The sequence below is a fragment of the Corylus avellana genome, chromosome 7, assembly GCF_965113065.1.
Source record: "Corylus avellana chromosome 7, dhCorAvel1.hap1.2, whole genome shotgun sequence".
Classification (NCBI taxonomy): Eukaryota; Viridiplantae; Streptophyta; class Magnoliopsida; order Fagales; family Betulaceae; genus Corylus; species Corylus avellana.
This window is the reverse complement of record NC_142496.1, coordinates 22,673,157-22,698,064: the sequence shown is the minus strand read 5'-3', so window position 1 is coordinate 22,698,064 and position 24,908 is coordinate 22,673,157. Positions and strand designations below refer to the sequence as shown.

Here is a 24,908-nt window from a genome sequence, read left to right as displayed (position 1 = left end):
GCTATTGAGCTTGTAGTTTAATTTTATTCTTTTTTTAAAAAAAAAAAAAAAAAAAATTTTAGAAGAGCATTAGCGTCCACCAAAGTGGACGCTAATGCTCAGTTATCAGCATCCACTTTTATACGCTATTGGGCACAATTTTTTTTTTTTTTTTCTACCTACTCTTTAGCGTCCACAAAGTCGACCATAATACTTAAGTATTAGCGTGAGCACAATTTTATTTATTTTTATTTTTCTACCTACTTTTTGGCGTCCACTTTTAGTGGACGCTATTGGTCATCAATTTTAATTTTTAATTTTTCTACCTACTCTTTGAAAGTCGACCCTAATAATGGGTCTTCAGCATCCACTTTTAATGGACCCTATTGGTCATCAATTTTAATTTTTAATTTTTTTTAAAAAATTTTCTACCTACTCTTTAGGGTCAACTTTCAAAGTCGACCATAATAATTGGTCTTCAGCGTCCACTTTTAGTGGACGCTATTGGTCATCAATTTTATCTTTTTATTTTTTTAAAAAAAATTTCTACCTACTCTTTAGGGTCGACAAAGTCGACCCTAATAATGTGTCTTCAGCATCCACTTTTAGTGGACGCTATTGGTCATTAATTTTAATTAATTTATTTATTTTTTAATTTTTCTACCTACTCTTTAGGGTCGACAAATAAGGTGTCTTCAGCGTCGACTTTTAGTGGACGCTATTGGTCATTAATTTTAATTTTTTAATTTTTTTTTTTAATTTTTCTACCTACTCTTTAGGGTCGACAAAGTCAACCCTAATAATGTGTCTTCAGCCTCCACTTTTAGTGGACGCTATTGGTCATCAATTTTAATTTTTAATTTTTAATTTTTTTAAATTTTTCTACCTACTTTTTAGGAAGTATTAGGGTTGACTTTCAAAGTTGACCCTAATAATGGGTCTTCAGTGTCCACTTTTAATGGACGCTATTGGTCATCAATTTTAATTTTTAATTTTTCTACCTACTCTTAAAAGTCGACCCTAATAATGGGTATTCAGCGTCAACTTTTAGTGGACGCTATTGGTCATCAATTTTATTTATTTATTTATTTTTTTAATTTTTCTACCCACTCTTTAAGGTCGACAAAGTCGACCCTATTGATCTTTTAGTTGATTTTTTTTATTATTAGTTTTTTATTTTTTTCCAGCTTTTAGCGTCCACTTAAGTGGACGCTATTGGTATACTATCAGCATGGACTATTGTTGACGCTAAAAGTTTTTTTTTTGGCCGCTTAAATTTTTCCCTCCCCTTGAATAATTCGTGCGTGTATATTAGGGTCGACTTATTAGCGTCCACTGTAAAGTGGACGCTAATAGTCAACCTTTCGACCCATTATTAGCGTCCACTTTGATGTGGACACTAATACTTAACTATTAGGGGCGACTTTCAAAAGTCGTCCCTAATAGTTGAGTATTATGGGCGACTTTTTAGTCACTCCTAATAAGTCGCCCTTGATGCGTAACTTTTTTGTAGTGTTTGTTGAGTTATTCATTTATTCGGTTTGTTATATTTTTGTTCAACTTTATTTTTTGTATTTATTAAAAAAAATCATGCCCCAATAGATAAATTTCCTTTATCCGCCACTCCCTTATGCACTTGTCCTCTCAGACTCAATCTTTCACTGTCCGGATAAAGTAAGACATTTTGAGTATGGAAAAAAGAGGCTAGGCTATACGGCCAAGTTTGTAAGAGTTTGAGAGATATAGGAAATTAAAAAGCATTGGATTCTCCAATAATTGAAAGGTTCCTGAAACCTGCAAAGATCGATGTGCAAGTTTGGACTATCTTCATTTTTTTCTCTCTGTGGAAAATTATTTCTCGAAAATGACAACTTATAAAAGATACTTTGGACCTATATATATATATATATATATATCAAAGTCGGGGGGCTACCTGCTGACTAATGCTAGCAGAAGGATTCCGTGTGTAAACAGTCATTTTGGTCGATTAATTCAACGTGGTTAACCAGCCTCTTAATAAAAAAATAGAAAGTTACTTTGCCAAAAATTCAAAATGCTGAATCTATAACCACCAAAATCAGCTCAAGTCAACACAAAAGATTAGGGATATGGCTGTCGCTGCTTGGTGGGAGAGGGTGGAGGGAAGAATTTTGGGGGCCTGGGAGAGAGAAAAGAGAAAGGGCTGGTTGTAGGCGGTACTGTTTGCTTTGTAGTCACCGATGTTTGTCGAATTTATAATTTATGTTTTTTATATTTGCTTGATTTGTAATGTTGTAAAATTTTACTACAAGTTTCTGATTTGTTTTAATTTAGTTGTCCCATATATATGTTTTTCTTTTATTATTATTATTATTTTTTCAAATGTTTTTTTTCCGTCACTAACTATAGATAACTATAGATTAGATAGATAATAGATGAAGTTATAAAAAGTAAAAGATAAATAATAATTTTTTTTTCCTGAATTACATTATGATTATATTATGGGGTTGATATTGTTCGGTTGATACGCTGATCGACATCCACGAATGTGGGGATCGAACTCCCGACATACACTGCAGGGCTGGCTAAAGCCTCTGCATGCAGAGTCTCACTTATATCATTGATGTGGGTGCTCTAATATCATACCTATAATCAAAACACAATTGTTGTGAAAAGACAAAGGGACCCCTAGCCCACTAATTAATGCTGCGACTGATTACCTTGAATATTGTGAGAGAAGGGGGGTGGGGGCAGGGGCGGGGGAAGATAATTGTTTGTCTCTCTATGAAAAAAGATTTGTAGATTATGAGCTCCGCTTCGCACTTGATAAACAAAGCTAGCAAGAAAGATAATAAGCTAATTGACTTCGATCTAATTAATTATTATTATTATTATTTTTTAATATCGTGGAACTTTTTGCACGTTTCACGAATCATTACTAGGGCACAGACACTGTCCTAGTAAGATCTTTCTCATTCACTCACTGTTTGGATAAAGTAGGAAATTTTCAATATGCCAATACAGCCATGTTTGTAAAAGTTGGAGAGATATAGGGATACAAAAAGCATTGGACTATCTTCATTTTCTCTCTCTCTCTATAGAACATTATTTCTCGGAAAATGACTCAACTTGTAAAAGATTCTTTGGACCTGTTATTTTTGCTATATGACATAAAAGTTACCGGCTGAATTGGTCTTGGATCGTTCCATATGCCTTTATAAAAGGGAAGAGTGTAGTAGCTAGGGCTGTCAAAGCACATCGATATAAACACAAAATATAAGAAAACAAACACTCGTTAAAAAAGTTGGGGCAAGGCATGGGGTTGAGTGGGAAGCTTTTGCAAATCATAGCACTGCCTGGAGTAGTGATCATAATATTTGCAATTGTGGCAGCAGCAGCAACCGTGGCCAAGCCTGGCTGCCCCAGCAAGTGTGGAGATGTAGAAATTCCATTCCCGTTTGGCTTGTCTGAGGCCTGCTTTCTAGACAAGAGTTTTAACATCACTTGTCAATCTGGAAAACCATTTACAGGTAATGTCCCTGTAAGAAACATATCCATTGACAATCATGAGTTGCATGTCATGCAGTGGGTAGCCCGAGACTGTTACGAACACAACAACGATACTAACATGTACACGTACGAACACGTACGATAGGTGCAACGATGACAGGGATTCCAGGGTATACACGAACAGTCCCTCGCTCCGGTTGTCCCAGTACACCATTTCCAACAGCAAAAATAAGTTCACTGTTATCGGCTGTGACACTAAGGCATACCTCAGTGTGTACCAAAACGGAGAATGGTACAATATCGGGTGCTCAACTCGATGCCCTGGCCTTAGCAATATGGTGAATGGATCTTGCTCTGGCGTTGGGTGTTGCGAGTTAGAGTTTCCTGAAGGACTAAACAATATTAGTGTTGACGTATCCAGCTTTCACAGTCACTCCGAAGTATGGAACTTCAATCCCTGCGGCTATGCTTTTGTTGTCGAGAAAGACAAGTTCAACTTCTCCACCAATTATCTCAACAATTATACCAACACAAAGGTTCCATTGGTGCTTGATTGGGCAGTTGGCAATCTCACATGTGAAGAAGCTAAGAAGAACAGAATAGCGCATGTAAGGAGAATAGTGACTGCATTGTTCGCCAAATTAAAACCAAGCAGGCCGGGTATCATTGCAAGTGCAAGCAGGGTTACAAAGGGAACCCATACCTCCAAGGCCAAGGGGGTTGCCAAGGTAATTTATATATTACTTTTTCCCTGAATTCAATATCACTTATGACATTTGTTTTCCCCTTCATTTCTGAACTGGATTATCCTCGCTTCATTTAAATTGAGTGATATTTTGATTAGACAAACATACCCCTCAAATATAACTAACTATAGATATTTTCGAAGATCCTAATTCATTTGTTTCAATGTATATATTTCATTAATTATGATTATATATACCATGTGGTTGGCTGTATTCGTCACTTGATGTGCAGACATTGACGAATGTGAGCATCCAGCTCTCAATAATTGCACGAATTACTGTGTCAACGGAGTAGGCAATTATACATGTGGTTGTCCCAAGTGGTACCATGGGGACGGAAGAAAATATGGTGAAGGTTGTTCTGTAGATCTCGCACTAGCGATTAAGGTTTCCATTGGTAAGTACACCTTTAGACAATATCATGTATACAATTAAGTACGCAAACTTTAAATCTTGATCATAACGTTTCTTTTCCAAGTTTAGGAATTGGCATAGGCTTAATTGCTATGCTTGGGGGTAGCTCGTGGCTGTTCCTTTTCCAAGTTTAGGAATTGGCATAGGCTTAATTGCTATGCTTGGGGGTAGCTCGTGGCTGTTCTTGGTACTCCAGAAAAGAAAATATATTAAGCTTAAAGCAAAGCTCTTTCAACAAAATGGGGGTTTGATCTTAGAACGGCGTCTTTGTGCACTAGGATCCACTAAAAAGGCCAAAATCTTTACTTTTGAAGAGCTGAAGGTGGCTACCAAAAACTATAGAGAGAGTAGGATCATTGGCCGAGGAGGTTTTGGTACAGTTTATAAAGGATTTTTACCAAATAATACAATTGTTGCCATCAAGAAGTCCAAGACAGTGGATCCAGACCAAGTTGACCAGTTCATTAATGAGATTGTTCTGCTCTCCCAAATTGACCATAAGAATGTTGTCAAACTCTTAGGTTGTTGTTTAGAGACACAAGTTCCTTTGCTAGTCTACGAATTTGTCTCACAAGGTACACTCTTCAACTATATACATCGTGAAGGCAACACATCCATCAAACGATGGGAAACCTATCTAAGAATAGTTGTAGAAACAGCGGATGCACTATCGTATCTACATTCTTTAGCTATAATTCATAGAGATGTCAAGCCCTCAAACATATTGCTTGGTGATAATTTCACTGCGAAAGTCTCTGACTTTGGAATTTCAAAATTGGTTCCCCATGATCAAAAGGATGTAGCTACTGTAGTGCAGGGAACTCTTGGATACCTGGATCCTGAATACTTACAGACGAACCAATTGAAGGAGAAAAGTGATGTTTATAGCTTTGGAGTGGTCCTCATGGAGCTACTAACAGGAGATGATGTATTTTCATTCGATAGATCTGAGGATGAAAGATGTCTACCTATGTATTTTCTTTCTTTCTTGAAAGAGGATCGCATGGATGAAATTCTTGATAAACGAATAGTTGAAGAAGGAAATAAAGAGCAGATCACGGAGGTCATTAAACTTGCTGAGAGGTGCTTAAGAGTGAAAGGAGATGAGAGGCCTAGTATGAAGGAATTGGCCATGGAATTAGAACAAATAAGAAAGATAGAGATGCACTTGTGGGTTAATGCTCAATCAAATCTGGAAGAGGCCAAACACCTAGATGGTGTGACATCTAACGCTTACGAAAACAGTGGAAGTAGCAGTACAACTGCTGGATTTGATAGCATGAAGGACAATGTAATGTTAGCCTTGGGGGATGGCAGATGAATGTGGCATGATAACATCCGCTCTTCATGGCATTTGTTTTTTTTTTAATGCAACTTCCTGTTTTAGTGTCCTAAAAAGAGTTCTGTTTGCTTTATAGCCTCAACAAAATGCTCATTAGATAGTGATGGCATGCATATTATCTCTGTACTATTCTTCATGTGTTGAGTTTTCTGTTCTGGTCGAAAGAGCAATTTGTTGGTGTTATTTGGAGTAATTGTTTTGTTGTATTCGCTGTCTTGTATAGCTGCTGTGGGATTAATGTATATCTGTTGGTGTTTGGCAAGTGTAGTCTGCTTAAATGTGGTGTGGTATGTAAGAAATTTTTCAATAAAGTGTGCATGGCTCATTTGCCACATTTCATTACCTAATTCTTACAATGAGTGGACTATTTATAAATAAAGAAGTTCATTTTCAATCAATTTTTGTGGCTTGTCAAAACAGCGAACTCAACAGTAGTTTTTGTGTCTATTCAGTAACAAATATGTATTTTGTAATTAACAAAAACGAATTGTTACTAATGGTCTTTTAATTCTGACTGTTCAATTTCACTTATCTAACATGTACTTAATCTTGACCATTAGATCATATTTATAATTAAATACTGTTTAATTATGATTGTTAGATCATACTTGCATGGTAGTAACAATTTTTTTTTTTAACCGTTAGATCTAATTAACTTGATTAATTAATCTTATATTTGATATTACTGATGGTGCAGGAAATCCAATAGTTGGATCATATTGATAAGTATCCTACCATCTAGATCAAATCATTATATTGTACAATTACAATCGTAAAAAATTTAATGGCCAGTTGCGCTATAAAGGCGCCCCACAGTCATCAGCCTTGCACAGCCAGCACATGCGTGCGTGCGGTGCGAAGCACCATACCGGTGTGTACACCCAATTGTGTACACCGAAACATTGCTCCAAAGCAGTAAGTTGATGTCACTTTCCCTGGTTTTCCATCTGAAACTCTCTTTTCCAAGACTCAGTAATGCCTTCTATTAAAGAAACATTCTCAAGATAAAACTATACATATATATATGTATGCTTATATTAAGTTTGAAACAAATACATTCCAACATGTCATTTACACTATCCATTGTTCTGGTACAAATTTTGTATGCCAAACCAAAGTTTGAATTCGAGTGGAAGTAATAATAAAAAAAATCTCATATTATATTGCAAAACCATTTTTTAGGTGAAGTCAAAAAAGAAAAGACTTCATCATCATCATCAGAATAATGTCCATTTATTTTTTTTATAGCATTCATCCGAAATAAATAAAATAAATAAATAAATAAATTAAAAAAAAAAAAAAAAAAAAAAAAAAAAGACAAGGCAACAACATTAGTATGCGCCATCAATATGTTGAAAGCTTACATAGCATCGAGAGAGAAAAGTAATGCCCTTATTACAACTCTGCTATCTATGAATGCTGCTGGTATGAAGTGCATTCTCAGCTGATGGTTTCACTTTAGATGTGCCACCGTAATTAAGAATGCAAGTTGTGCAGAAATGGAGCCAGAAATACCAAACAAGCCGTCAAAAAGCTCAGGCCAGGACCTAATTCTGGTTTTGAGTGCTACTTTCTATAACATATGGAAAGCAAAAAATGAGTTACAGCATGGGGCGTGCCCAGTTCAGAGTATGAGATTTTAAGGAATTCTGGGAGGTGCGCGGTTGGGGAGGAAATGGTCTATGGAGTCCATAAAGAGTAAATTAATATAAATAAGGGCGGAACCAGAAAATTTTGTTTGGGGTGGCCAGAGCTAAATGTCAGTTTGGGTTTGTAATTTCAAAAAGTGCGATTGAAAAATAACAATTTTAAAATTTGCGATTTGACAAAGCAATTTTTAAAAATACAGTTAAGTGTTTGGTAAAGTCATGATTTCGTCTTTACGATCGCAGTTTAGCTTTTAAAATAGTATGTTGTCTGCAATATATTGTAAAAATACAGTTATTTCTACATTTTCAAATAGATTTTTTTTTTTTAAACCCACTCCCAAATGATACTTTTTATGTTTTAATTTAAAAATTGTACTCTCAAACACTCTAAAGCCAAGAAGTCATTTCCCTTGAAGTTATTTAATATTACTCTTTTCAATAATAGAAGCATGCATGAAGAGTACTACAAATTAAAGTTAAATCAAGAAGGACCAAAATCCTTAAAATAGTTCACATATGGCATTGAAATATTAAGATTTCAAATATGTCTTTTCCTTTGGGAAAGATTGATAAGAGATCAGAGATAAAAATTTGAATAGTTTAGTAGGAAAATAAAGAATTGGAGCACACCTGTGAGAATTGGGATGTTCCCTGTTGGAATAAGTAGGAGCAAACACAAATTAGAAAAAAATAAAAATAAATAAATAAAATAGGAGTAAACATGTGACTATGATGGGTGGGCCTCATTGGGCTAGTGATGAGCCATATGGGCATCAGATAGTGCCAAAATTGACGGAAACTTTGGGGTGGGCTAAGACAAAAACTTGTAGGGGCCCTTCATGTAAAATTGCTCTGGTTATAAGAATTTCAAAAAATTTAGGGGTTGCCATGGTTCCCCCAACCTACAACGTGGATCCGGCCCTGAATATACATACTTAGACATAACTTCTATCCCAAAAGCTTAAATTTATGGGCTTGAGTATACTTAGATATATTAACCACTCATTCTCTTCATACTTTACTTATATGGGATACAATTTCACAAGTGCACTTACAATAAATCTTCTCTTCTCTTGTGAGTCTCTACCATATTTACCTAACTCCTCGAGTGTGAGTCATTTAGACAAGAGTGTCATGTGTACTCCAAAAGAAACAACACTTTTATTACAGGAGTCAAACCAAATACATCAAATCAATGCACTCGTATGAGCAGCAAAAGCATCTAATTAAGAGTCCACTATATATATGCAAAACATCCAAGTGGAGACCTAAACTATTACAAAGATCAATATTTACATCAAAAACCTGCAACTTATTTTTTTAATTTAATCCTATTCTTAACATCCCAAATCATACCTTTTACAATATCTTCTTCGAATTTCATTACTTTGGTGAACAATGAACATGTGTTACACGAAGTAGCTATTGTAAGCGAGAAAATAAAAATAAAATAAATAAAATAAAAACTCGATTTTGTAAGGCAAGTGTCAAAGGGTGTGATAGCCAATTCTTTTTATTATTATTATTATTATTATTTTATTCAATTCAAAAAAAGAGAAAGGAAAAAATACAACAAAAGCAATAAAAATAAATAAAAAAATAAAAAGACGATAGACTACTTTTTTTTTAACAGAACTACAGAAGTCCAGACAACCAATTCAGCTTGTCTTTTATGTTTTTCAAAGTTATCCTTATTGTTACTACTTTAGCGGCAGTTTCCGCTTTCTTGCGTGTAAAGTAATTAACTTGAATTTTAATACTTGAAAATGTGTTACACGAGATATGCATGTTTCAAAAAGATGTGAGCCGACCAAAAAGAAAAAAACAGGTCGAATTTTCGAGGAAAGTGTTAAAGATTGTGACAGCCAATTCATGAGCTTGTCCTTTGTGTTTTTCAAGAAAATTTAAGGCATCGAAGGCGACCAACTATTTTATTTGGGGGTGATAGCTCTTAACCAGGATATATTTGGAAACCAAAGCAGTTAATGATCAAGCATATTTTGAGTAATTATTTATTGTGGAGATTTGAACTCAAGCTTTAATACGCGTCTGACTACTTAAATTTTTTTTGTACCACTGAGTCACGGCCACTAGTAGTGCATGCACTACAAACTACACGTTAATTTGGCATAAAGGTATTTTTGGCTTAACCCTAAAAATAGTTACAAAATGTTACATATATGTACGAATGAGGATTTTCTGCAATTATCTACCTAAAAAGGAAAGCATAGGAGAGTTGCACCAAATTTGTGAGAGAGGATTCTATGCCCGAACAATGTGTCTGAGCAGCAGACTTCTTGGTTGGGAGAGAGCAAGCTCCTGCCCGAGCAAGGGAACCCAGGCCACCAACCAACCCCATTCACATCTCCCTACCCAATTACAGAAAGGACATGGGGAATTGGCTGAGATCCCCGGACCCCAATTGTAGGGGATCCCGGTCCTAAATATAGGCAAAGGCCAACAAAATTGTAATCAATAAATTAAGAGTAATGTTAGATGTCATCTTTATATCTTCCCTATGTCCCTCTAAAATTGATGTGGATTTAAAATTCGAATTGAATTTGTAATAAATCACTATTAGATTTTGATCTAATAATAATTTTGAAAGTTATATCACTGTTGGGCGGACACAAGGACAAAGAAGGACATTTAGTATTACTCACAAATTAATGGGAAATGCTAAGTGTTTTTCTAATATTCTCATGGTATCCTTCCAACTGTGGTGTGCCTTTTAAAATCACCAATAAATTAAAAATTAATAATGATAATCTCAAATTCAACGATAATTTTAAAAGTCATATCACAGTTGGGAGGACATCGAGAAAACACTAGAAGAACACCTAACATTTTCCCAAATTAATATATATATATATATAAACAATAGGAAAATTAAGTTCAAATTAAACAACCGTCATATTAGCATGAATAATGCTACAAGTCCCTTTTGTGTCTTTCTTGAGTTCTTCCAAGAATGATGTGGCTATTAAATCATCATTGGGCTTGCGATTGATTATTATTGAATTTTGATTAAATAGTGATTTTAATAGCCACATCATTCTTGAAGGGACTCAAGAGGGACACAAGAGGGACTTCTAGAAAATAAATAACTATTAATGAGTATGAAGAAAGGCAGAATAGAATACTTATTCATATTCATTAGTTTAGTGACAACACATATGCCCTAACTGGGATTGAACTTAAATTACTAAAATAACTCAAATGATTTCTTATTTTTATAAAACTTATCATTTTTTTTTTCGTGGTGATCTCTTGATTGCTTATTTATTATTATTTTATAATCCAAATCTATTAAAGGAAAGGACAAATTTTATCCTTGAAAGTTTCTGCTACGAATATGAAAGGAAAGTTTCTGAATTGGTCTTCGCTCCATTATCCATATGCCTTTAAAGGAAGGAGTCTATGCAGGAGAATCAAAGCACATCTAATTAAACACAATTTTTAGAGAAAACTCTTCTCAAGAAAGTTGTAGCCATGGGCTTGAGTAGGAAGCTTTTGCAAATAGTGGTGGCCGGAGTGATAGTATTTGCAATTGCAGCAGCGGCAAAGCCCGAGTGCTTAAACAAGTACTGTGGAGATATGGAAATTTGATTCCCATTTGGTTTCTATGAGGAGTGCTATCTGGATGAGAGTTTTAGTATCACTTGTCACTCTGAAAAACCAATGATAGGTAATATCCCTGTAACAAGCATAATTATCTAAACCAACCCTCATGATAAGATCTCTCTGATCAGTCGTCCCTCATTGTCCGAATAAAGTAAGACATTTTGAATATGGCAATACAGTTTGTATAAGTTTTAGAGGGATAATACTAGCTAGACATTTCAATATTTTTTTTCAATTTGTTTTTTTTTTTCAAATAATCTAGTCCATTTAATAAAAAAATAAAAAAATATTATTATTTTTTTAAAATAAATGTAGAGTCCAAATCAAAAAGGGAAGGACAGAAATTTCCTCCAAACCAATTTGGAGGAAATATCCTTCAACCCATTTAAAATAGTGTCATATGTCTATAAACATTTAAAAGGCACATTAAATTTAGTCTAAATTAGTAAACTGCTATTAATGACGTTAAAAATTTAATGTGCATTTTACATGTTTATAGACACATGACACTATTTTAAATGGGTTGGAGGATATTTCCTCCGAACTAGTTTGGAAAAAATTTCTCTCCAAAAGAGAATTTGAAAAAAAAAATGTTAAATGCCTATCAACCCTAGTTTGAGAGATATAGGAAAAAGCATTGGATTCTCCAATAATTGAAAGGCACGTGAAACACTGAAACCTGGAAAGATGTGCAAGTTGATAGATGCAATTTATTTATTATTTTTGCATACCATAAAAATGGGAGCTCTCAAAATATTTTTAAATCACAATAAATTTATTGTAAATTGATCAAATTTGGAGTGGCAAGAAGAAATATATGGTAAATTGTATATGTATTTGAATAATAACTCGTACGGAAGTGGGCGGCTAGCTATCGAGCCTAGCTAGACTGAAATTGGTAGATAATTAATGAACATTTCCTTTAATCTAATTGTTTAAATAAATACAAAAATTTATATGTTACTGAACTAATTAATTTTAATTTTATTTATCTTGATAAAACAAATTTTTACATCTATTTAAACCATTAAATAAAATAAAGGGGTCAAATTTTAAAATATAAAAATCTGAAAGCTAGATTCTGAATCCAACATCATTAGGAGACTCGATGAGTGAGTCTACAATCACTTAATTCATTATGGGGTCCATAATTGACGGAGCATTCATCACGCTTCGGCGGGTTTGTCTATTCATTTCATTTTGGACGTAGAAAAATCGTCCAGTGTTGGCATGCTCAATTTTCCCTCTTTTTGAGCTGAAATTTCGACATCAGTAGGCCTCTAGAAAATTCCATCCATTGTTTTTCTTTGTTGGGAGAAAAAGCGCGTGCAAATTCTTCCATTTCTTTGTTACAAAATACAGACAAAATAATAAAGTCACTGTAATTCAGCTTTATAAAAGTCAGTCAAGATCTAAATGTCATCACATGAAGGCCTCAGGAAATTTCCATTCCATCTCAAGTGTTTTTCTTTGTATTTGGGAGAAATTAAGTCTGAAATTTCTTTTTATCGTGTTTGGTACTGCACGTATCCACTTTCTTGACTGACCAACAATATTAAATCCAAGAAAGTTTGGAAGTTTATCTCAATCCAAAGACTCCACGCTTCTAGTCTTCTCCAAGAAAATTGCATGATATATAAAGGCAATTAATAAGGGCTTGAAAGTTTATTCCATTTAGTCAATTGCTATATTATTTGAAAGTTTAATTTATTCAAGAATTTTGCAATAGTTTTACCATATTTTAATTAATTCTGTCTAAATCCCAACATGTCCAACTTCGACAGTTCGACTGACGTACGTGTGCACTATTTTTTTCTGTCAAAACTTTTCATAAATATTGGAATTGATCATAATGTGTACTTTGGAGAACATGCTTAACAAAATTTCAAGTTAAAATGGTCTTAAAACCAACAATTCACAGCCCAAGAACCCGACAACTGAAAAAAAAAAAAAAAATTAATATAGTTCTAATCCTTGAGTACAACATGATTCAACCACAATTAATGGTCATTATTCTTGTTCCGGGATGCAAAGACGGATTTAGGTGGGATCGGCAGTCGCCTTGGTTTCCTCCCAAATTACAAGAAAAAAAAAATTAAGGTAAAAATAATAATTTAATGCACTTTTTGCTAATTGGTCCCTCCCCAAATTTTTTTTGGCCTTTAGTCCCCCTAAATTCAAAGCTGGCTTCGCAGGAATGGCATGTACTTGTTGAGGCAAACGGATTAGGAGCCATATTTAATTTATGCCCTACTTCCAACATTTGAATCACAATTTTTATGGATAGATGATCCGTTGAGTGCCATTGAATGCACCAAAGTCTAATAATTGCAAGTTTCTTTACAATTTCATAATCTTCATAATCCAAAATTATTAAAAGAAATTGTTGCCGGCTAACCCACATCTTTTCATATATTTTAAAATTTTTTAAATATATAGGTATAGGGGACATTTTACTTATAATCGGTCAGATTTAACCACAAACCTTAATGGACATTTCAGCTATAACACTTTAGTGTTTTTTAATATTTTTATTTATTTTATTGAATACTCTTATTTACTCATTTAATTTGAGGCTGTGATAATAGAAGCGGTGAGGACTTTCGGTGCACGTATTCACTTTTTTGACTGACCACCAATAAATCCATGGATCCCTCCTTCCTTGCATTGAATAGAAAACAAAATTAAATTAAAAAAATTCCAAAGAATCCAGGCTCCAAGTCTTCTCCATGAAATTGCATGTTAAATTCCAGTTGGGCCCTATGATGTCAATAATTCCAATGAAAATGCATTAATTGGACTATCATCATTTTTTCTTTCTCTATGCATGGCAAATTATTTCTCGAAAATGACTCAACTTATAAAAGATACTTTATAAAAGATACTTTGGACCTTTCTCGAAAATGACTCAACTTATAAAAGATACTTTATAAAAGATACTTTGGACCTAGACAACATAGTGGGGGGTTACCGGCTGAATAGGTCTTGGATCGTTCCCTATGCCTTTATAAAAGGGAAGAGTGTAGTAGCTAGGGCTGTCAAAGCACATCGATCTAAACACAAAATATAAGAAAACAAACACTCGTTAAAAAAGTTGGGGCAAGGCATGGGGTTGAGTGGGAAGCTTTTGCAAATCATAGCACTGCCTGGAGTAGTGATCATAATATTTGCAATTGTGGCAGCAGCAGCAACGATGGCCAAGCCTGGCTGCCCCACCAAGTGTGGAGATGTAGAAATTCCATTCCCATTTGGCTTCACGGAGGGCTGCTATCTGGATGACAGTTTTCAAATCGCATGCCGCAACAATACGACACCAACGACAGGTAAAATCCCAGTAAGAAACATTTCCATTGACACTCATGAGATGCATGTCATGAATTTGGTAGCCCGAGAGTGTTACGAGAAAATTACCAAGACCACCAAGGATCCAAACCGTCCTGCATTCGCGACGGCCAAGGGAGCTCCTTACTGTTCCTCGACGAACTTGTACAGTCAGTGCCGCAAGGTCGCCAGAGGCAATAACAATCCCAGGCACAATCCCGGGCTCAGGGTCCCCGATTACACCATTTCCAACAGCAAAAATAAGTTCACTGTTATCGGCTGTGATACTAGTGCATACCTCAGTGGGTACCAAAACGGAGAAGTGTACAAGATCGGGTGCTCATCCCAATGCCCTACCCTTAACAATGTGGTGAATGGGTCTTGCTCTGGCGTTGGGTGTTGCGAGTTAGGGTTTCCGGATGGACTCAAAAATATTAGTGTTCAAGTATCCAGCTTTAATAATTACTCCGAAGTATGGGACTTCAATTCCTGCGGCTATGCTTTTGTTGTCGAGAAAGGCGAGTTCAACTTCTCTTCTGATTATCTCAAAGATTATACCAACGAAACGGTTCCATTGGTGCTTGATTGGTCAGTTGGCAATCTCACATGTGACAAAGCTCATAAGGAACCGAACTTCGCATGTAAGGAGAATAGTGAATGCATTCATCCCCAAACCAGGCAGGCTGGGTATCGTTGCAAGTGCAAGCAGGGTTACCAAGGGAACCCATACCTCCAAGGCAAAGAGGGTTGCCACGGTAATTTATAATACTTTTGTCCTGAATTCAATATAACTTATGACATTTATTTTCCCCCTCCATTCAATATATACATATATATTTCACTTGATCTGTAGACATTAACGAATGTAAGCCTCCAAATCTCAATAATTGCACGAATTACTGTACCAACATAGAAGGCAGTTATACATGTGGTTGTCCCAAGTGGTACCGTGGGAACGGAAGAAAAGATGGTGAAGGTTGTCCTGTAGATCTCGCACTAGCATTTAAGGTTTCCATTGGTAAGTAAATTTACCATTTTGTACACCGTAAAGATAATGTCGTGTATACCATTAAATGAAGAAATTTTAAATTTTGACCATATATAAAATGAATACTATTCATTTCATTTGAAATTGAAAAAAAATCATATTCTTGATGATCGGATCATGTCAAAATCATCGATAACGTTTCTTCTTTTTCAACTTCAGGAATTGGCATAGGCTTAATTGCTATGCTTGGAGGTTGCTCGTGGCTGTTCTTGGTATTCCACAAAAGAAAATTTATTAAGCTTAAAGCAAAGCTCTTTCAACAAAATGGGGGTTTGATCTTAGAACGGCGTCTCCGTGAACTAGGATCCACTAAAAGGGCCAAAATCTTTAGTTTTGAAGAGCTAAAGGTAGCTACCAATAACTATAGAGAGAGTAGGATCATTGGCCGAGGAGGTTTTGGTACAGTTTACAAAGGATTTTTACCAAATAATACAATTGTTGCCATCAAGAAGTCCAAGACAGTGGATCCAGATCAAGTTGACCAGTTCATTAACGAGATTGTTCTGCTATCCCAAATTGACCATAAGAATGTTGTCAAACTCTTGGGCTGTTGTTTAGAGACACAGGTTCCTTTGCTGGTCTATGAATTTGTCTCACAAGGTACACTCTTCAACTATATACATCGTGAAGGCAACACATCCACCAAACGATGGGAAATCCATCTAAGAATAGCCACAGAAACAGCAAACGCACTATCATACCTACACTCTACATCTTTGCCACCTATAATTCATAGAGATGTCAAGCCCTCAAACATACTGCTTGGTGATAATTTCACTGTGAAAGTCTCTGACTTTGGAATTTCAAAATTGGTTCCCCATAATCAAAAGGATGTAGCTACTGTAGTGCAAGGAACTCTTGGATACCTGGATCCTGAATACTTACAGACAAACCAATTGACGGAGAAAAGTGATGTTTATAGCTTTGGAGTGGTTCTCGTAGAGCTACTAACAGGAGAGGATGTATTTTCATTCGATAGATCTGAGGATGAAAGATGTTTACCTATGTATTTTCTTTCTTTCTTGAAAGAGGATCACATTGAAGAAATTCTTGACAAACAAATAGTTGAGGAAGGAAATAAAGAGCAGATCAAGGAAGTCATTAAACTTGGAGAGAGGTGCTTAAGAGTGAAAGGGGATGAGAGGCCTGGTATGAAGGAATTGGCCATGGAATTAGAACAAATAAAAAAGATAGAGACGCACTTGTGGGTTAATGCTCAATCAAATCTGGAAGATGCCGAACACCTAGATGGTGTGACATCTAACGCTTACGAAAACGATGGAAGTAGCAGTACAACCGCTGGGTTTGATAGCATGAAGGACAATGTAATGTTAGCCTTGGAGGGTGGCAGATGAATGTGGCATGATAACATCCGCTCTTCATGGCATTTTTTTTTTTTCTTTCTAATGCAACTTCCTGTTTTAGTGTCCTAAAAAGAATTCTATTTGCTTTATAGCCTCAACAAAATGCTCAATAGATAGTGATGGCATGCATATTATCTCTGTACTATTCTTCATGTGTTGAGTTTTCTGTTTTGGTCGAAAGAGTAATTTGTTGGTGTTATTTGGAGTAATTGTTTTGTTTATTAGCTGTCTTGTATAGCTGCTGTGGGATTGTATATCTGTTGGTGTTTGGCAAGTGTAGTTTGCTTAAATATGGTGTGGTATGTAAGAAAATTTTCAATAAAGTGTGCATGTCTCATATGCCACATTTCATTACCTAATTTTTACAATGAGTGGACTATTTATAAATAGAGAAGTTCATTTTCAATTAACTTTTGTGATTTGTCAAAACAGCCAACTCAACAGTTTTTTTGTGTCTATTCAGTAACAAATATGTACTTTTGTAATTAACAAAAACAAATTGTTACTAATGTTCTTTTAAGGGTAATTGTTACCATAAGTCTTTGAGTCAATCTTTCAAAAATTTTAAATCCCTAAGTTTTTTGTTTTCAACTTTTTACTCCCTACGTCAATCGAAATGACAATAAAATCTCTGCTGCCAAAATTTTTTAACAGCCGTTAATCTGGGTCAAAACATACCGTTTCACCTCATTAAAATATTAATTTTTTTAATTTAATTTTAAGGGAAACTTCAGAAAGCCCTCCTGAACTTCCAGTCATTTTGAGATAACCCCCTTGAATTTCCAAAACTCTTACTTAGACTCCCTGAACTTTGGTTTTCTCTCACTTTGGACCCTTTTAACTTTTTATACCCATTTTACCCTCAACCAAAACTACGTCGTTTTGGACTCCAAAACTACACCGTTTTGGGCTTCAAAACTATATCATCACCCAACCGAAAACGACGTCGTTTTGAGCATAATATTAAAAACAAAAACAAAAAAACAAAATCGGGGGTGGCTCCGGTATGGGGTGGCCGAAACCACCCCAGGCCCTTGGGGGTGGTCCGGCCACCCCCAAAAGCACCCCGATCCCCTTTTTTTTTTGGCCAAGGGGGTGGCCGGACCACCCCCTTGGCCATGGGGGTGGTTCGACCACCCCCAGATCGGCTAGAGCCACCCCCGATTTTTTTTTAATTAATTAATTTATTTATTTTGCTTTTCTTTTTTTTTAAAAAAAAAAAAAAATAATGCCTAAAACAACGTCGTTTTGGGCTGGGTAGGTGTTATAGTTTTAGGACACAAAACGACGTAGTTTTGGGGAGGGTAAAATTGGTATAAAAAGTCAAATTATTTGACTTTAACGTTAAAATGGTCCAAAGTGAGAGAAAATCAAAGTTCAGGGGGCCTAAGTGAGAGTTTTGAAAATTCAGGGGGAGTATGTCAAAACCGCTGGAAGTTCAAGGGGGTTTTCTGAAGTGTCCCCTTAATTTTAAAATATAAATCTAAAAATTAAAAAAAAAAAAAAGAAAAAAGAAAAAAGAAAGGACAGGGATGGCCAAACCATCTCATAGGGGGTGGCCGAACCACCCTCATGGCCTAAGGGGGTGGTTTGACCACCCCCTAAGGCCAAACCCTCAAAAAAAAATTTGAGGGTTTGTTCCAAGGGGATGGACGGCCACCCCTGTCCTTTCCTTTTTTTAAAAAAAAAAATAAAAAATTTGGATTTAAATTTTAAAATTAAATTAAAAAAAATTAATATTTTAATGAGGTAAAGTGGTGCGTTTTGACATAGACTAACAGCTGTTAAAAAAATTTGACAACAGAGATTTTATTATCATTTTGATTGACTTAAGGAGTAAAAAGTCAGAAAAAAAAAATTAGAGATTTAAAAAATTGGAAGGTTGACTCAATGACTTATTATACAATTTCCCTTCTTTTAATTCTGACAGTTCAATTTCACTTATCTAACATGTACTTAATCTTGACCGTTAGATCATACTTATAATTAAATATTGTTTAATTATGATTGTTAGATCATACTTGGTTGTAACATTTTTTTTTCCAACCGTTAGATCTAACTTGATTTAATTAATCTTATAGTTGAATCATATTGGTAAGTATCCTACGATCTAGATGAAATCATAATATTGTACAATTACAACCGTAAAAGACTTAATGGTCAGTTGCGCTATAAAGGCACCCCACAGCCATCAGCCTTGCACAGCCAGCACGTGCGTGTGTGCGGTGCTTCGCACCATACCGGTGTGTACACCGAAACATTGCTCCAAAGCAGTAGGTTGATGTCACTTTCCCTGGTTTTTCATGTGAAACACTCTTTTTCCAAGACTCATTAATGCCTTCTATTAAAGAAACGTTCTCAAGATAAAACTATATATACATATATGCTTAATATAAGTTTGAAACTAAAACATTCCAACATGCCATTTACACTATATATTGTCCTGGTACAAATTTTGGATACCAAACCAAAGTTTGAATTCGAGTGGAAGTAATAAAAAAATATCTCATGTTATAGTACTGCAAAACCATTTTTTAGGTGAAGTCAAAAAAGAAAAGACTTAATCATCAGAATAACGTCGATCCATTTATTTTTTTATAGGATTCATCCGAAATAAAAAAAGGCAAGACAACAACATTAGTATGCGCCATCAATATATTGAAAGCTTACATAGAATCGAGAGAGAAAAAGTAATGCCCATATTACAACTCTGCTGCCTATAAAATGCTGCTGGTATGAAGTGCATTCTCAGCTGATGATTTCACTTTAGACGTGCCACCGTAATTAAGAATGCAAGCTGTGCAGAAATGGAGCATGAAATACCAAACAGGCCGTAAAAAAGCTCAGGACCTAATTCTGGTTTTGAGTGCTACTTTCTTTAACATATGGAAAGCAAAAAAATGAGTTACAGCATGGGGGTGTGCCCAGTTCAGAGTATCAGATTTTAAGAAATTCTGGGAGGTGCGCAGTTGGGGAGGAAATGGTCTAAGAAGTCCATAAAGAGCATATTATTGTACATAGGGGCGGAACTAGAAAATTTTGTTTGGGGTGGCCAGAGCTAAAGGTCGGTTTGGGTTTGTACGTAGTTTTAAAAAATGCGATTGAAAAATAACGATTTTAAAATTTGCGATTTGACAATGCAATTTTTAAAAATACAGTTGAATATTTGGTAAAGTCACGATTTCGTCTTTACGATCGCAGTTTAGTTTTTAAAATAGTGTGTTGTCTGCAATGTGAAAATACAGTTATTTCTACATTTTCAAATCGATTTTTTTTTTTTTTAAAAAAAAAAAAACCACTCCCAAATGATATAATTTTTATGTTTTAATTTCAAAATCACACTCAACCACACTCTAAAACAAGAAGTCATTTCCCTTGAAGTTCTTTAATATCACTCTTTTCAATAATAGAAGCATCAATGAAGAGTACTACAAATTAAAGTTAAATCAAGAAGGACCAAAATTCTTAAAAGCTTAAACTTATGGGCTTGAGTACACTTATATATATCAACCACTCACTCTCTTTATACTTTATCAATGTGGGATACAATTTGACAAGTGCACTTACAATAAATCTTCTCCTCGCTTGTGAGCCTCTATCATATTTACCTAACTCCTCGAGTGTGAGTTATTTACAGAAGAGTGTCATGTGTACTCCAAAAGAAACGACACTCTTGTTACAGGAGTTAAACCAAACGCATCAAATCAATACACTCGTATGAGCAGCAAAAGCATCTAAAGAGGCCACTATATATATGCAAAACATCCAAGTGGAGACCCAAACTATTACAAAGATCAATATTAACATCAAAAACCCGCAACTTATTTTTTCATTTAATCCTATTCTTAACATCCCAAATCATACCTTTTACAATATCTTCTTCGAATTTCAATATTTTGGTGAACAATGAACATGTGTTACACGAAGTAGCTATGTGAGCGAGAGAAAAAAAAAAGAAAAAAAGAAAAAAAAAAAAAAAAGCTCGATTTTGTAAGGCAAGTCTCAAAGCTTGGGTGGTGACAGCCAATTCTTTTATTATTATTATTATTATTTTATTCAATTCAAAAAAAAAAAAAAAAAATACAGCAAAAGCAATAATAATAATAATAATAATAAAAAGGATAGACTACATTTTTTTTGTAATAAAACTACAGAAGTCCAGACAACCAATTCAGTTTGTCTTCTGTGTTTTTCAAAGTTATCATTTACTACTTTAGCGGCAGTTTCCGCTTTCCTGTGTGTAAAGTAATTAGTTAACTTGAATTTGAATACTTGAACATGTATTACACGAGATGCATGTTTCAAAAAAATGTGAGCCGACAAAAGAGAAAAAAACAGGTCGAATTTTTGAGGAAAGTGTTAAAGATTGTGACAGCCAATTCATGAGCTTGTCCACTGTGTTTTTCAAGAAAATTTAAGGCAACGAATGTGACCAACTATTTTATTTGGGGCAAAGGGTGGCTTCGGCCACCCCTTGCCCCAAAGGGGGTGGCCGAGCTACCCCCAAGACTCTTGGGGGTGGTTTGGCCACCTCCTTTTTGTAAGATGGGGGTGGCCGAACCACCCCCAAAGGCCATGGGGTGGTTCGGCCACCCCCTGGCTGGCTATTGGGGGTGGCTCAAGCTACCCCTACCCGGCCACCCCTTTTTTTTTTTTTTTTTCTTAAATTTTTATTAATTTTTTTTTTTTTTAATTTAAAATAATATTTTATTATTATTTTTATTAATGGGATATATGTTCTATTTGTGGTCATAGGATTTCTGAGATGAAATCTTAGTCATGAATTGGATATTCTCCCGTCCATTATAGACTGTAGAGGATCATTTTCCGAATGAAGAGTACTACAAATTAAAGTTAAATAAAAAAGGACCAAAATCCTTAAAATAGTTCACATATGGCATTGAAATATTAAGATTTCAAATATGTCTTTTCCTTTGGGAAAGATTGATAAGAGATAAGAGATAAAAATTTGAATAGTTTAGCAGGAAAATAAAGATTTGGAGCACACCAGTGAGAGTTGGGATGTTCCCCTTTTTTTTTTCTTTTTTTTTGTAACAAACCACTTTATAGAAAAGAGCCAACAGAACACAAACCCTCACAAAGAGGGACAAGAAGGGGGTGGATCTTTTCCACTACAGATGGGAATGGAGAGGGGAGGGGAGAATAAGGAGAGAATGCAGCCCGAGAAAACTCTTGCCACGGCCCTATATGCCACATGATGGGCGCAAAAGTTCGCACTTCTGTTAACTTTTCTGGCCTTCCAAATAGAGGAGGCTGGAAAAATAGATAAAGTTTCAAAAATTACATGTTCAAGATGTCAATCCAATACATTAGATGGATTCTGTAAAGATAAAATAACAATAGAGGAGTCCCCTTCTAGAATGAACTTATCAAGGTGCAAGGAAGCTACTAGGGAACCAGCCAAGAGGGCTACTTGAGCTTCTCCATACGAGGGACTACAAGTAGGCCTAACTTGGGAGAGGATTTTGATGATCTAGCCTTTGGAGTCTCTGCAGGCAGCTGCTTGAGTAGAGAAGTTATCTCTAATGGTTGTATCAAAATTTATCTTGAAGTAATCTGTAGGAGGAGGAGACCATAGCTCTTGGAATAAGTAGGAGCAAACACAATTTTTTTTTTTTTTTTTTTAAATTAAAAAAGAAAAGAAAAGAAAAGAAAAGAAAAAGTAGGAGTAAACATGTGAGTCTGATGGGTGGGCCTCATTGGGCTAGTGATGAGCCATATGGGCATCAGAGAGTGCCAAAATTGACGGAAACTTTGGGGGTGGGCTAAGACAAAAACTTGTAGGGGCCCTTCATGTAAAATTGCTCTGGTTATAAGAATTTCAAAAACTTTAGGGGTTGCCATGGTTCCCCCAACCTACAACGTGGATCCGACCCTGAATATACATATTTAGACATAACTTTTATCCCAAAAATCTAAACTTATGAGCTTGAGTACACTTAGATATATCAAGCACTCACTCTCTTTGTACTTTACTAAGGTGGAATAAAATTTCACAAGTGCACTTACAATAAATCTTCTCCTCTCTTGTTTCTACTATATTTACCTAACTCTTCGAGTGTAAGTCATTTAGACAAGAGTGTCATGTGTACTCCAAAAGAAATGACACTCTTGTTACAAGAGTCAAACCAAATACATCAAATCAAGACACTTGTATGAGCAGCAAAAGCATCTATAGAGTCCATATATGCAAAACATCCAAGTGGAGACCGAAACTATTACAAAGATCAATATTTACATAAAAACCCGCAACTTCTTTTTTAATTTAATCATATTGTTAACATCCCAAATCATACCTTTTACAATATTTTCTTATAATTTCAATATTTTGGTGAACAATGAACTTGTGTTACACGAAGTAGCTATGTGAGCGAGAAAAAAAAAAAAAAAAAAAAAAACTCAATTTTGTAAGGCAAGTGTCAAAGGGTGTGACAGCCAATTCTTTTATTATTATTATTTTATTATTTTATTATTTTATTCAATTCAAAGAAAGAGAAAGGAAAAAAAAAAAATACAACAAAAGCAAAAAAATACAATAAAAAAATAAAATAAAAGTAAAAGAGGATAGATGTCCTACAACTGGGGATCCCAGCCAATTCCCCATGTCCTTTATGTAATTGGGTAGGGAGATGTGAGGGGGGTTGGTAGCCTAGGTTCCCTTGCTCGGCCAGGAGCTAGCTCTCTGCCCAACCAGGAAGGCTGCTGCTCTGACGCTTTATATCTTCCTTTTAAAGTTGATGCTGCTCAGACACAAGGAAGGTATAAAGAGGACATGGGGAATTAGCTGGGATCCCCAATTGTAAGATATAAAGAGGACATTCAACAAAATTGTAATCAATAAATTAAGAGTAATGTTAGGTGTTCTCTTTATATTTTTTTTGTATCCCTCTAAAATTGATGTGGATTTAAAATTCTAATTGAATTTGTAATAGATCACTATTAGATTTTGATCTAATAATAATTTTGAAAGTTACATCACTATTAGACAGACACAAAGACTAAGAAGGGCATTTAGTATTACTATATATATATATATAAACAATAGGAAAGTTAAGTTCAAATTAAACAATCGTCATATATATAATATATTAGCATAGACAGTTAAATAGGTAAAAACAAAAACTTGTCTTAGTCCCTCAAGTTTGCTTTTATCAAATTAGTTTTTGGAGTTCAAAATCGATCAAATCAATTCTCCAGGTTTATTTTGTTATCAAATCGGTTTTCTATGAAATGCCACATCTTAACTAATAGTATTGCAACACATGTTGCCATGGCACAATCAATTGCAACATATCAGTCATATATACGACGTCACTAAAAATGCCACATCTATAAAGTAAGGGTGTTAACCCGGTCCAATTTCGCGGATTTTGGCCAAAACTAGGGACTGGAACCGGAGTACCCCGGTTCTTAGTTTTGGGTAACCGGAACCGGGGACCGGGTCCCTGTTACTGGCCAGTTCCAATTTGTACCCGGTTCGGTAACCGGTTCCAAAATCTATACAGACACCAAATCTCAATTTGCTAGAAAAGAGAGCCAAACACCAAAAATAAAACAGTAAAAACCCAACAAAACAAGCCAAAAAATTTCAACAATTTAACATGCAAAATAACAACAATTTCAGCAAAACATTCATAGGTATTGTTCATTTATGACGCTTGTCAGGTCCAATTGATTTGAACACTTTTCATGGGTGCATTCAGATATGGTTCTTGAAAATGGTCCTTTTGACGCAAACAAGTTCGCGATCTTAAGGAAGCATCAAAAACACATAGCACTTTACAAGAAATACTTGATCTCGATGTTTCAAATGGCACTGTAAAAAAACCAGGAAGCCATTCACGTAATTTGCGAAGAGTCAGAGAGAGAGAGAAAGAGAGAGTGTGTGTTAGAGAGCAGCGGCTAGTATTG

General features: G+C 35.2%; 1 protein-coding gene and 1 pseudogene across 2 annotated transcripts; both read left to right on the top strand.

Annotated features, from left to right (window-relative positions):
- Positions 1-3,250: 3,250 nt before the first annotated feature.
- LOC132184988 (putative wall-associated receptor kinase-like 16) lies at positions 3,251-6,317 on the top strand (annotated as a pseudogene). Its single transcript, XR_015912858.1, has 4 exons — positions 3,251-3,594; positions 3,629-4,196; positions 4,447-4,611; positions 4,763-6,317. The product of XR_015912858.1 is annotated as a putative wall-associated receptor kinase-like 16 (transcript).
- Positions 6,318-14,347: 8,030 nt separating this feature from the next.
- Positions 14,348-17,296, top strand: LOC148584680 (putative wall-associated receptor kinase-like 16). Its single transcript, XM_088518303.1, has 3 exons — positions 14,348-15,319; positions 15,418-15,582; positions 15,772-17,296. Exons 1-3 carry the CDS (start codon positions 14,350-14,352, stop codon positions 16,965-16,967), a joined length of 2,331 nt encoding a protein of 776 aa, XP_088374429.1. The 5' UTR covers positions 14,348-14,349; the 3' UTR covers positions 16,968-17,296.
- The last annotated feature ends 7,612 nt before the right edge of the window (positions 17,297-24,908 follow it).